At 40.3% G+C, this 15,268-nt stretch overlaps 1 protein-coding gene across 1 annotated transcript in view; it reads right to left on the reverse strand.

Annotated features, from left to right (window-relative positions):
* The window catches only part of Prim2 (DNA primase subunit 2), a 181,348-nt gene that overhangs the window by 10,140 nt on the left and 155,940 nt on the right, over window positions 1-15,268 (reverse strand). The window contains exons 12-13 of the mRNA XM_005359889.3: window positions 13,178-13,260; window positions 2,690-2,758 (exon numbers count right to left, since the gene is read on the reverse strand). Of these exons, the coding sequence (XP_005359946.1) occupies window positions 2,690-2,758; window positions 13,178-13,260 (152 nt within the window). The remainder of the gene's footprint in view (window positions 1-2,689; window positions 2,759-13,177; window positions 13,261-15,268) is intronic.

The following is a 15,268-nucleotide window of genomic DNA, read 5'->3' on the forward strand; positions in this document are numbered from 1 at the left end:
TTCTAAGGGGGAAGGGGTGCACAGCAGGGTGTTCTAAGGGGGAAAGGGTGCACAGCAGGGTGTTCTGGGGGAAGGGTGCACAGCAGGGTGTTCTAAGGAAAAGGGGTGCACAGCAGGGTGTTCTAAGGGGGAGGGGTGCACAGTAAGGTGCTCTAACAGGGTGGGGGGAAGGGGTGCAAACAGGAGATTCTAAGGGGGAAGGGGGGTGCACAACAGAAGGTTCTAAAGGGGTAGCTCCTTAAGACAAAGTTGTTTAAGGGAGGTGAAATATTCCATCCTGCAGGAAGCTCCTTAAACTTTGGAAGTAAACAATTTAATAGCTTCAGGAAGTCCCTGAAACAAACCAGATTCACTAGGCCCCCATCCTCTCTAACTAAGCAGATATAAGCTGTTATCAGAAACTTTCAGAGAAGCTGAGATTCCTGGAAGAGGCAGAGAGGCCAAGCTGACAGGCAGAGGTAAAGACCAGCCAAGGTACCTAAAAAAGGCCCAGACCAAATCGGGCACCTGGAAAGAACACACTCTAACCTGCCGAGCTGCATGCAGGCTGTGCAGTATGCGCTAGAGTTCCAGCTTTTGTGAGCTGTCACCCATGCTGAGGTGGGCTCTGGTGATGCATCTGTGTTTGAATCATTCCCACCCCTGTATAGCAACCCCAGGAAAATTCACTGATTCATCAAGCTGGACTGGTGGAATCTATATATTGGTCTGCTGTTGGTTTCCTAGCTTGGTGAATAAATGCTTGTTCACCTCTACCCAGAAACAGTGCCATACAAGTCCTCATGCGGCAAGGCATTCAAGGCTGGTGCTAAGAAGCCCAGACACAGGAGGCTGGTGCAGGGCCTGTCATGATCAAATTTATGAAACTTTGTTGTTGCTTATTAATTTTTATTATGACGAATATTTAAAATTTTATAAGAATAAGCTGTTTAAAAAATAAGGGCAATATTTTCCAACTAGATGTAGAAGATTCATGGGTGGCCCATCTCTAACACTAGATGTTCCTTCAACCAATTGAGACAGGTTGAGTGAGTCCCCTGGATCCACAGTTTTCCATACATAAATCATAGTTTATGAGTTAGATCATCTAACCTTACCAGTGCCTCAGTGTTTCACATTTCCTGTCTAGAACCACCTCAGCTGACATTCTTCCAGATCTAGGACAGGTACAGAACAAGACTAGGCTACCAGCTTTTGAGGACTTAAACAGCCCAGGTCCAAATCTCAGTTACATTCCAACAAGAACTTACCCAGGCTGCTCAATGTCTCTGTGCTGTATTCATTAATAGGGTACAATAGGACCTGCTGTAGGGCTCAAAGGAGCCAGTGTGCTCAGTGAAGTTAGTGATATGTCTGCGGTGCCTTAAGGGTTCCCCAAAGGAATCATTTTAACCATTGATAAGACAATTTCCCTATGAACACTTAGAAAGAAATTAAGCAATTACATAGCAAACATTGTAAAAGTCATCTTTTGATGACCAAATAAAAATATGAATATAAAGTTTAGCACAGTAGCTGATAATGACTCAACAAATGCAGTGTGTTTGTGGGGTAGAATCACAGCCCACTGCAGTGCACACGCACACCCAGTGATGAATGACAAATGTAGTGTCTTTGTGGGGAGACTCGGGGTAGAATCACAGCCCACCGCTGTGCATGCGAGCACTCAGTGGCGAACTATTTTAAGAGGCAGACAGGGCTTCAATGCCCATTCTTAGACATGTGTCCCAGGTTAGGGAGCCACATTCAAATTAGCGCCTGTGAATGAGGGCCCAGTGGGCTGATTCTGCCCTACAGATGTTTCCTGTTGGCTGCATAGAGCTGTCAGTTCTGCTGGCATGAAAGCCTCAAGTCGTGCATAATTCTTCGGTGCACCAGAGTTTGTGGCATGCGTCTCCCAACTGTAGTAACTTCACCTTTCTGGGTGATTTATCTAATCACTGCAGGCCTCTTGAGTCTGTGATTCCTGGTTTCTGTATTTCAAACCCGTGTCAGAGGGACTCGCTCAGCGCTCCCCTCAATTATCCTTTAGGAGCTTCTGTACCAAGGAAGCGAGCAAGATAATGGTCACATTTCTTTGAATCCCTCGCAATTCCAATCCACATGTAAACCATGGTTCTATCATGCAAAATATAAAACCTGGGAGGCAGATTAAACTACTATCAAGTGGCAGTCACAAATATACCAGACTTTCTTCATGGAGGATGGAAAAGGGTGCTGGTTCATCTCGACAGCTATGGCCAAGGCCCCAGATCTAACCCAGCTCAGGGATTGGCAAACTAAATTAAGGACTATAGGTCAACTCTGACCCGCTTCACAAAGTTCTGTAAATTCAGCTATGACTACTTATATATTTTCTATGGTAGCTTTTGCAGTGTTGTGACAGACATAATAAATCCTTTTATTTTTTTTCCAAACCAAAAATCTCACCAATCTTGGTTTCTGAACCCAGACCAGAGTGGTGGGTGCTGTATGGCAGGCATCTCCCTCGTACTATTTCTCCTTCTCTAGGACCCAGCTCAGCTCTTCGGTGCTTTTATAAATCTTGTAAGTTGCTTAATACCACGTAATAAATCTCTTTTGTGTTGAACTATGGAGAGTGACATTCACTGCTACAACAAAAAGCACCAAGCAAAACACAGAGTAACAAGCACACACATCAACCTGCAAATTTACACAATGTACTTACATTATGTGTCATCTCGAAGTACTTCTGACAGGCTACCTGGTAATGAGTCCCCTTTACTAAATCCAAAATCTGAAATGAATGGGGAAAAGGGAGAAAGAAAAAGGACAAGTTAAGTTTCTTCTCAGCCACTGTGGTCACAGTTGTTGGCCTTCTCATAAGCTCCCTTCGAAAAGGAAACTCAATACATAAACCAGGTAGCATGCTGTGCTTCTGCAGCCTGGGCACTGCAATGGTGTTGTGATTCTCCAGGAATGGTTTAGCTCAGCAGTAAAACACAGATGGCAAGTGATAGCAAGTGATCCTTCTGACCTGGCACCCGGGACTTTAATAACATTACTTTGACAGGAAGACGAGAACAGATCCTGGCACTCTGACTTTTATGGTACTGTCGGCATATCATGTGGCCCATCTTTGTAAAACCATGTATCTATAAATCTACTAATCTAATAGCAGAAGCATGAAGCAATAAAAGACATTCTTTAGACTTACTTACACATTACCTGTTTATACAGATGAAACACTAAACACCGCTGTGAACACATCAGGAAAAAATGAGTCAAAACCCTCTGGACCAGCATAAAGAGGCAACAACTTATCTGCAATCAGACTGTCTTTTCCGTAATATAGTTACTTCTAGTAAAACTCAGCATAATGCAGAGTGAATAGCCTATTCTGAGCATCTATTAGGGACGCCATCCTATCTTTTGTAAACACAATTTTCCTTCCAACTTTAGTTCATGTAATCTCTTCAGGAGGCATAAGCACCCATCCTTATCAGCGGAGCACAATGGTAGCTGAAACTTATAAAGTGTCACTGCCTTCCGCCACTTCCAAATAAATAAAACACACATATTTGACCCATTTATCAAGCACAGAAAAATGCTGGAATTAAGAGATAACCAAAATGAAAGAAAGTAGAATTCTAGAAAATTGTTAATTTGTACTGCCTTTCAAAAGGCTAACCTTCCTGCCATCAAAGAAAGGAACAGTCTTGAATTCTTGCTATCCCCATCAGGGAATACTGCTTTACAGTTTTGACAGAACATAAGAAAATTATAGCTGCAGAAGGGGCATCAGGCACCAGCAAAAATCTGCTAAGGGACTGCTTTCCGCTGGTTGTCGTAGATACAAATTTCATACCACTTTCAATTAACTTCAATCTAAAAGATTTGTGTAAATATCAACCTGTCACAGAACCCAGGATTCCATCTACCTCCATGACCCATTTTTCCTCAATTAGAGAAAAATGAAAAATAAATTCATTAAAAATAAATGACAATACATAAATCAATACATAAAATTTTGTAAGTAATGCCAACACTTTGAGCTTATACCCCAATGCTTGTCGAACAGCCATTAAAGCTGTGCAGTGATGAACTTGAAGCTAATTACTGGATAACAAACACAACAGATTGACACATATAAACTGTCATTTCAAAGAAGACTTCAAACACAGATTTAAGATCTGATCCCATAAATTAACTGAAGACAAAATAAATTCACAGAAATAAAGCTGAACTATGTGATATATTTATGTTCCTTTTATGTAAAATCAAAACAATGGTGCTGGACACAACTGGCTTGGTCTTCTGATATCAACTAACAATTGCAATAACCCCATACACGAGCCCCACAGACCAGCCTGATCCAGACAACCCTTCTTTAAGACGCTTTCCAGGTGAGCCTGGGTTATGTCACGGTGTCAGTTAAACCACCCGGCAGAAGTGACTAGACACAGGTGAGCTGACAAGGAAGACACAGACTATGAGAAACACAGACTTAACTGAAAATGTTGGCAGTTGGTGCTTCTACCACCACTCTATGGAGGCGGCTCTTTTTTAACAAAAATATTTTGTCTTGAAATCATGCAGCCATCTATATTAAATAGACGACTATTTTACTAGTCATACTACAGCATGTTTGAGATAACAAGAGTATAATTGTGAAGAGATGATGAAAACAAGCAATAGTGGGGTGTTTTTTTTGTTTTCTGGCAAGAAAAACTGACAAATTTAGAATGAAGGAGATGAAGCAGAGGAGGTTAAAAGAGAATACATGGGGTGTGAGGAGAGGGGAGCGAGCCAAGGAGAACTCTGAGAGACAGAGAGCGTGCTCTGCTCTGGGGCAGTTGGGATGCTATCTTCACTTCAGACAAGAACATCCTGTTCAAATAAAGCTGCCTGAAGATCTCATTAGGGACAGGATCCAATTTTGAAAAGAATTAAGAAATCATGTGCAGCTTAATCTAGCATTCCATAGAGGAACATAGAAACAACTTACATGTTTTTAAAATTAAAAAGAAAATGTCAACCGACCAAAGAGCACAATTACTAGGAGTCCAGACTATGATCTATATTGTAAGAATGCAGGAAGGCAGGTGCTCTCTCAGCCCAGGGTGATGAACTGCCTCACTCGTGCCAGACTCACTGTGAAGTGCAGACTAGGGTCAGCAGACTGTAGGGCTGCCCAGCGGACCCCACCAGGAGAACAGAGGAGTAGTGGGAAGTACTCAGACTTGGAGATTAAGCGTTTCCTAAGAGTCAGACACTGTTTCTTAAAGCAGGCACTTTCCATGAAAATGCCCGATCAGAGTCAATTCGGACGCTTCTAAACAATGCACTACGCATCCTCAATTCCCAACCACTTAATAAATATCATAAACTAGGTTTTAAAAAAAAATTCTAAGAGAATGGTAAGAACTCTTCAACAACAGGGCTCAAGGCACATGTAAAGCCTTTCCACTTTCACTTACTAACTGTACAAAGTAAAGGGTTTCATTACGACACTTGATACGTGTATGTGCCACACTTGGTCTTCTTCAGTCTTCAAATACCCTATCCTGCTCCTGACTCCCACTGCTCCTCCCCTAACTCTAAACCCACCTCCTACTTCCATGTATTATCTGCACTGTGCTCTCTTTTCTTTGATTATGACTGCTTTATGTATACATACCTTTAAATCTACCAATACAGTCTGCTCAGTGCATTCACTGTTGTTTATATGTATATGCTCTTAGGGCTGACACTTGGCATTGGATAAACCAATTAGGCGGGCCATCTTGGGGAAGACTGATTCTCCCTCTTTCAGCAATCATTAACTGCCTGTAGCCTTTCATCTAGGGTTGGGGACTTGTGAGATCTCCTCCATCAACACTGGCATGTCAACTAGTGTTGACATTGTTCAGGTCTTGTTTAGGCAGCCATACTCTTAAGGTTTCATGAGTGCAGCTTCCCTGTCCAATACAAACGACACAGCCTTGCAGCCAACTTCCTGGTCCTGTGGCTCTGACGATCTTTCCACTCCCTCTTGGTTCAGCTGTTTCTTATATATTGACATTTATTTCTTATATAAAATATGCCCAATAACATATACCAGTCACTAAACACTGCTAGTTGAGTGGATTTTGAACAACAGTACAGTTATAGAGCTATAATGCTAACATTGTGTGTGTAGGCCCACTCTGCTGACTTCAGAAATTTTACAAGTGGTTCTGAAGTACTAGCATTTGCCTGTGTAGTGCAACTTGATGTAGGTTTGCTCTTAATTTTGTGGAATTCCTGATACAAACATTAAACATTGTATTAAGACAAGATGGGCACTGAAACAACCTGCTTTTGGACAGAATGACTCCAAGGCAGGAAATATAAAGTTAGAAATGAAAGTAAAATCAAGATATGCCCCAAATACTCTAATTTGTGATAAAAAGCACAATTCTGTAAATACCAGAATCCAAGAAAGGCTAGGAGATGCCCAAGCCAAACTTTCAGGAACAGAGTTTGGGCCAGAATCAAAGTGTTCCAAAGGGGAAAGTAGGGGAAAGAACGAGGCAGCAACTTAACAGTGCTATTTCTCCAGCATCGAGTCTGAAGACCACGAAGAGATCACTCCCTAGATTAGCTCACTTTATGTTCCCATAACAAATGTTCAGAATTAGGTACTTGAGTTAATAAAGGGTCATTAGCTCACTATTTGGAAGGATGAAGGTCCAAGATAGTGAAGTCCTATCAGCTGGCTTCTGTTAAGGATGACAGAAATGAAAGGAAGCTACCATAAGACAAGAAAAGAAGCCAGAAAGACTCAAAAGCCATAGCAGCTCAGTGCCACGGGGTTCTAAGAACTGCTGGTCCTTTCCAAGGTGCTCACCACAATGAGGCTAGGCTTGTGCAAACACTGAAAGCATACCCAGATGTGTGCTTCCAAGGATAGCAGCAGAGACGGACCTAGAGTAAGAATAAGAAACAGAGGGCTCAGGGAAACACAAACCACACAAAGGCAGGAACTCAGGTCAAGAAGACAGTGTGGAGGAGCCAGTGAGAAGAGTGAACCAGGTGGGGACATGAGGAAAGAACCACGGAGTCTGCAGTCTGCTGCTCCTGTGCTGTGGCTGCTGCAGCCCACAGAGGGCCCTCTAACAGCAATGGCAAGGACTCTTCAATCCTCCTGCTCCATTCTGAAAGACCCCAGCAAACCCTACTTCCTCTTCCAGACAGCACTATTTCCAAAGGACAGCACCCCCAAGGCCAAGGGAAATAAGGCACAGGCAACTCTGAGGCCTGCCTAACAAATTTTCTAATCATGCTCCAGAAAAAAAAAAAAAAAAAGCTAAACTAAACAATTACATCAATTTTGAAAACATAAAATTATCAAAGAAAACATTGCATGAAGAGCTAAGAATATTTCGGAAACAGTAGTAAATTTAGTTTTTCATACCAATATTTAGAGTAAAATTGAGATGCAGGAGCATCATTTGGCAGCTTGGCTCTTACTAGCGCAGAAGAACTATGTAATGTTATGTATATCCATTGATTTTTCCCCTTGAATTTTAGTCATTCTCTATTAGGTACTAAAATCCACCAAGAAGAATTCTAAACTTTTAAAAATAAAATAATTTATCTTTTCATCTTCACAAAAAAGTTCATCAATTTGTATTCACTATGTTTAGTAAAGGAAATTAATTATACTTTATCCTCGAGACAAGTTACTGGTTATTTCGCTAAGAGAATTACTATTTCCTTCTCTTTTTATCATTATCCTTTTATTTAAATTTCTTTTATATAATATATTTTGATCATGTTTCCTCCTCCTTCATCTCCTCCTTGGTCTTCTCCCTACCCATATAACTTCACGTTCTTGTGTGTCTCTCTCCCCCTGTCTCCACCCTCTCCCTCACCAAACAGATGAAAAACAAACAAACAAAGAAAAAATACCACCACTACCCCAAAAAGCTACACAGAGTCTGTGTTGCATTGGCTGAGTACTCTTGGGCATGGTGCCTGTCCTGGAGTATAGCTGATCTTTCCAGTGAGACACTATTGGAGAAGGTGGATTTCCCCTTTCCCAGCAGATGTCAATTGCAAATAGCTTCTTGGTTAGGGGTGGGACTTTGTATTCACTTCCCCTTCTTAGTGCTTGGATCTCTCTGCTATGAACCTGGGCAGGGGTTGTGCAGGCTGTCACAGTCTATGTAGCCCAGGCTAGCTTCAAGTTCATGGTCCTTCTGCTTCAAGCCTCCCAAGTGCTGGTCTTACAGACACACGCCACCACACCTGGGAAGGAATTCTAATGAAGGGGCATAACCAAGATGTCTTTAAAGATAAATAACTGTTTTTATGATTTGAATGACTGTGATCTATCAGACTGATCTTTGCCAGTCAATCAACATGTATGACAGTCTCCAACACCCGAGGGAAATGCCACACAACAACAGAAACAAACATAAATATCAGTGCACAGCACACGCTCCAAGTCTAACTTGGAGAGCAGGTGCCGCTTCCTGCCACCGTTTACTCCAGTGCCTGCCAAAGATGCTCAAGGATGACTTGGCAGCAGGAAGCAGCCACCTGCCCACCCTTGGCTCTGGTGACTGGTGGACTGCACAGGCACAGCTACATACGCTGCACCCGCCAATTAAACAGACGCTAGTGTGTCTCTAATTCAAGGTCGTCTGTCTTAATGTAGAAGCAAGAACAGCCTGATTCTTCTTAAAAAGTTCAACTGTCCAAAACTAGCCCACAAAGATTTTCCACTCCATTTCTGAGCTTCCTTATTTCAAAAGTGAAAGAAATGCTTGGCAGAGGTATGAAGTACGGGACACATCTGCACATAGAGCTCTCTGTTTCTCACATGCCTGGCATGGCACAACCAGTAGAAACCTCGGACCTCTGCTGTGATCTTCACGAGAGAGACTAAGGCCAAGTTTCCCCTCTTGAAAATACACTTTCATTTGCTTAAGAACATCCCATGTCAAGCATTTTACTATACTTATTTTTTATTGTTTATAAATACAGTTCTGAGCTGATTTTACTTCCAAATATCTTTAAATTTCCCCTTTCCTCTCTACTGCTCAGCCCCATCATTCTCTCTCTTATAATAGGCTTCCTGATTTTCCCTTACAAGAGCCTACACAGCCACCAGCGTCACTCCTAAAAGCCAACCCAACCCTGCATTCCAGCACCCGCCAGAGAAGGAACACATACTAATCTGCACAATCCAGGCCTTCTCACCAAACCTAGCCTCCCTCCCTGGGCTCTGCTCGGTCTCATCTGCCCATGGGGTCCTCACAGCTGCTCCAGGCTTTTCTACAATGTTTAGTGGAATTTTAGCTCATAAATCCTAGTGGTAACATCACTGGGAGTCTCTTGACAAATATGTTAGTTTGGTTTAATCCAGAATTACCTGGGTGTGACTAGAGGCTGGCCACCCAGTTAGCCATATCTGGCACCCAAACAGGCTTAATTAGCCAGTCATAAGTAATGAGCTGTTTAATCTCCATGAGTTTATGAAGTTGTTAAATATTTGTTTGCTTTCAATTTTAATTTTTACTATAACATAGTCATTTAGGATATAAGAAGTGATTTCACTCTTTTTGAAGTGAAAAAAAGATTTGTCTTGTGTCCCAGGATGTGGTCTATTTTAGAAAAGGCTCCACGTGCTGCTAAGTAGGATATTCATTGTGTTGGGGTAGAATATTCTGTAGATATCTGTTAAATCCATTTGATGCATAATATCAATTAATTCTAATGTATCTCTGTTTATTTTCTACCTAGATAATCTGTCTACTGGAGAAAGCGGGTTATTGAAATCATCTATGATTAATGCATTGATGTCAATCTGTTTTTTAAATCCAGTAGTATATATTTTATAAAACTGTGTGCCCAGAGTTTGGTGCATGTATGTTTGAGACAGTAATGTCTTTTGATTAATCCTTCTCTTGATACAATCAAATATCCCTCCTTATTTCTTTTGATTATAGTTTAGAGTCTATTTTCTCAGATATTAGGGTAGTGGTGCCTACTTGCTTCCTGGTCCCATTTAGAGTACTTTATGCATCATTTATTCCAAGGAGGTACTTATCTTTAAAACTAAGTGTGTTTCCTGTAGACAACAGGTAAATGGATTCTGGGATTTTTGTTTTGTTTTATTTTGTTTTGCTTTAATTAATCAATTATAATTTTTAAATAATCTTTTCTCATTTTACATACCTATCCCAGTCCCCACTCCTTCCCCTTGTCTGTTCCACACATTTTTCCCCCACTCCAATCCCCATCCACTCCTCAAAGAGGGTGAGGCTTCCCATGGAGAGAGAACAAAAGTCTGTCACATCACTTTGAGGCAGGACCAAGGTCCTCCTCCCTGTATTTTGGCTGAGCAAAATATCCCTCCAAAACGAATGGGCTCCAAAAAGTCAGTTTAAGCACTAGGGATAAATCCTGGTCCCACTGCCATGGTCCTACAGACTGCCTAAGCCACACAACTGTCACCCACATTCAGAGGGCCTAGTTAGGACCTATGCAGGTCTTCCGCTATCAGTCCAGAAACAGGGATCTCCCACTAGCTCAGGTCAGCTGTTTTTGACAAAGAAGCTAAAATTATACAATGGACAAAAGAAAGCATCTTCAACAAATGGTGCTGGCATAACTGGATGTCAACATGTAGAAGAATGAAAATAGATCCATACCTATCACCATGCATAAAACTCAAGTCCAAATGGATCAAAGACCTCAACATTAAATTCAGCCACACTGAAGAGAAAGTGGGAAGTAGCCTTGAATGCATAGGCACAGGAGAGCACTTCCTAAATGTAACACCAGTAGCACAGGCACTGAGAGCAACAATTAATAAATAAATAATTAATAATTAATTCCTGAAACTGAGAAGCTTCTATAAGGGAAAGGACATGCCAATAAGACAGAAAGGCAGTCAACTCAATGGGAAAAGATTGTCACCAATCCCACATTGGACAGAGGACTGATCTTTGAAATATATAAGAACTCAAGAAACTAGATATTAAAATACCAAATAGTCCAATTAAAAATTGGGTACAGATCTAAACAGAGAATTCTCAACAGAAGAATCTCAAATGGCCAAAAGACACTCAAGGAATTGCTCAACATCCTTAGCCATCAGGGAAATGCAAATCAAAATGACTCTGTTTTTGTTTTATTTTTTAATTTATTCAATCTTCCTTGTCTTGACTGGAGAATTGTGACCACTGGTATTTATAGCTATTGTTGAAATGTGTGTGTTGTCATCATTGTGTTGCTGGTTTTTGCTGGTTTTGTTTGTGTTCTTAGTGGTATTTTTTAAAATAACTATAGCCTCATATTTCTTTTCAAAGTTATTCTGCTATCTTCACTCCTCTCTTTAGCCTGAAATACTGCTTCTTATATTTTCTTTAGGTTTGTTGAGTGTGTGTGTTTGTTTATGTCATGGAATATTTTTAATGTGTTTCTTCTTCAATTGTGGCAGATAGTTTTGCTGGGTATATTAATCTAGGCTGGTCATCATAAGTCTTTTAGGATTTGGAATGTATTCCTTCAGGATCTTCTAGCTTTCAAAGTTTCCAATGAGAAGTTAGCTGTAGCTCTAATGGATTTTTTTTTGTATGTGACTTGTTTTTTTTTTCCCCTTGAACTTTTCACTATACTTTCTTTGTTATGTATAGTTAGTGTTTAACTCTGATATGGTGTGGGAATTTTCTTTATGGTTTTGTCTATTTGGTGTTCTGGGTATTTCTTATATCTGTGTGAGCGTGTCTTTCCTTAGTTTGGGGACATTTTCTTCTATGATCTTGTTGAAGATCTGATCTATGTCATTGACTTGGAGTTCTTTTCCCTCATCTATGCCAATAATTCAAAAGTTTTTTTTTTTTTTCTTCATGGTGTCCTCCCTGTGTTCCCATTTCTGTTTAGACTTTATCCTACTTCCTCTTAACCTCTGGTAAGCATTAGCCAGGATTCCGTTTTGGCTTTTACTCCACCCTGCTTCTCCCATAACACCCTGGTCTTGGAAAAGCTGACTTTAACTTCAGACATCACTACCAGCCAACTAGTTATGTACTAGTGGCATGTCACACCTATGACTCCTCAGCGTTCTTATGGTCTTTCCAACTCATAATTGTAACTAGAAAGTGCCCTAGGTTCTCTATTTGGATGCAAAACCACCTCCTCTTTGCCACTCAAATTCTTTACTTCGAAAATTCAACTCCCAAACCAAGCACTTCTTCTAAGTTGCCCATCACTGCTCATGTACTAGTCCTTTCACTTGAAAGCCAATGACCTTATACACTCTTGCCTTTTATTTATGCATTCATGATTCGAATTCATGACTTTCTATTAAGTCCTCATCCTGTGATCAGCTCTTACAGAAAGTGCTTTCCAGACTCGATTGGCTATAGACAGTCTCCTTTGTTAAGCATTGCTTAAAAACTTTACAAGATAAGCTGAATCAATTAGACAGTAGGGTTTTCCCAGTACATTGATACTCTTCAAATTAAAAAAAAAAATGGTTTTTTTTAAGAATGTTCAATGACTTTGATGTCCCAGCTTCTTCTGGGGCCAGGAACGATAGACTCAGTCAGCTATTGTAGAACCCAAGGCAAGTCAGAATCACATTGCAGACAGAGGTTCTAACAACACCAAGGAATTTTTTAAAAGATAGACTTACTAAAAGATGCATTCTCTTAAATATTTAGTTAACAATTCATGCATTTTTAGTTAAATTCTCAAAAAAACAAAGTATTTGAAAAAGTACTAGACCTAATAAGCTACCATGAGACTTACACAGATTAAACCTAGCAACAACTGAGCCTACTAGAACAGTCATTGACTTCAAAGTATATTTTTTTCCTCAGAAAACAATTTTCCAAAATGAAAGGCTCTGTCATGAATTTTCAGCTTCACTAAGAAACCTCAATGCATTAAACATTTATGTTTTTAAGTGAGGCCCTCAACTGAAAGAGAAAAATAAGTTGGGGTGGGATTTCTATGTTCTTTTATTACCAAGGGAAATAAAACTGTCGCCGAGCTGATGAAGAACTGGATTTCCAAGGATTCAGAACCTGAAAAGTCAAGGTGTTGGATCAATTCACCCAGAAAGCAGAAGTCTGGTGTGAGTCCTGACGCAGTACCCAGCATCATTCTGTAAACAAATCCAAGAGGATAGAGCTACTGCGGAACCACTGAGGATCCTGGGCAGAACTGGACCTACCTGGTTGATCCCTGAGGCAGGAATCTTGTAGGACTGCATCTTCTGCTTCAGCAGCTCTGCATCACTGTGACGGAATGGGCACCCTGACAACAAAACACAGACCACACAGCAGCAAGGTCATTTACCAGGACTCAGCACAAGGCCACCCTTGAGAGGCTGCCAAAGCACTCTTAATGTCTAACAGCTTATTAATAAAAGCTCAATTGCCCATAGGTGCAACTGTTTCCCTTTCTATCTAAAGGAGGATTTAGCTGCTCAGGTATCAGGACACTACAGGTTCAGGAGTTACATATAACAGCGCAGCACTCACAGACTCATGGCCGTTCACTAGGAAGGGAAAGCAGCCTGACCCTTGGCACCCTCTCATAGAACAGGAAATCACAAAGTAGGCATAATAGTTTACCTCTCACATTCCCATAGTCTAAAAATACTGCAGAATGACATAAAAGAGAAGGATATATATAATAGAAATAAAAATATCCAAACTCTAAGAAACATAAATATATCAAATCAGATTCCGACATAAATTCTACGCCTATCTCCTGAAGACCGGAACCCCTATAAACTCTGAAGAATCATGGCAGTAAACACTGGACAATTAGAAATGGCTTCAGAGAAAAGTCACACATAATATATTTGTTTCATCACTTATTTCATGAGCAAAATAAAAAGATGGACAATAAGAAATATTTGCATGAAGAAGAACAGAGAATATTTAGGCACAGAAAAATAGATCTACAAGCTAACTGGTAGTAACTGCACATTTTATATATAATTGGTGGAAATTAGGGAATGAAAAAATAATGGAAAAGGGCCAAGAAGCCAAACTAATGCACTTATCAAACAATTTAAATATAAATAAAGCCTCCATTGTAAAACTATGGATCTCTATAAACTATGAATTCTGCAAAATTTATAACATATCCTTTATACATATTTACAAAAATACATTTGAGTACAAGGAAGCATCTTGAGAAAATATACTATATAATGTATAGTAAAGTGTCTGGCATTCCTGGTAGGTTGACCATGCTCCTGTGGGTGGCTCAACACACTATTGAGAGGGTGTGGCAGTGTTGAAGTAGGCATGGTCTTGTAGAAGCAAATGTATCACTCTGGGGCCAGGCTTTGAGATCTCCTATGCTTAAACTTCACTCTGTGCCACAGTCCATTTCCTGTTGCCTTACAATCAAGATGTAGCCAGCACCATGTCTGCCTGTATGTTGCCATGCTTCCAACCATAATGATAATGGATTGAGCCTATAAACTGTAAGCTGCCACCTCAATGAAATGTTTCCCTTTATAAGAGAGCTGCTGTGGTCACACTGTCTCTTCACAGCAATAGAAACCCTAACTAAGACAATGTTCTTTAATAAGTGAAAAAAATAACCTGTGATATATCCAGATAATGGACTATTACCAGATTCCCACCCAGCCTCTACTTGGAAGTCAAGAGTGGCCTCTGCCCAGCTGAAACAGCAGGACTACCTTCAGTGAGAAGCTATGTCTAAAAATGAAGGTAGAGAAAAATAGAGAAAGGCACCTAATATCAACTTTTGGCCTCCACAGACACACACATGCACACATGTATATATCAGAGACACATACATATATCAACACAACCCAGACCCAATCAATGGTCCAAAAATAGGAAAGTGATTTAAAAATTACTTTTAAAGGATATATTATGCAGTAAATTAAAATAATCTTCCAGAGACTAGTTAATAACATAAAATAATGTCAAGTTTAAAAACGTGAGGCAAACAGTTAAGAGTTAGCTGTCTAGACTTAAGAGAAAGACTAAAATGTTGATAACAACCATGATTAAATGTGAAATAATGGGTAATTTTTTCATATTTTCTATAGACAGAATATTTTGAAAATAAGCATAAGGAAGCATACTGATGTCCACAAAGTAAAAAATGTGGATGTCCACCCATAGACTATAGACACCAAGAGTGAACCCCAATCTCAGCACCAGGCTTTGAGCAATAGCAACATGTAGTAACCAGTCACTGTCCCAGAAGATGCTGAGAATGGAGGAGGTTATCATATGTGAGGATGAGGGCACATAGGAACACATTCTGTTCA

This window comes from Microtus ochrogaster, linkage group LG2, assembly GCF_000317375.1.
Source record: "Microtus ochrogaster isolate Prairie Vole_2 linkage group LG2, MicOch1.0, whole genome shotgun sequence".
Lineage (NCBI taxonomy): Eukaryota > Metazoa > Chordata > Mammalia > Rodentia > Cricetidae > Microtus > Microtus ochrogaster.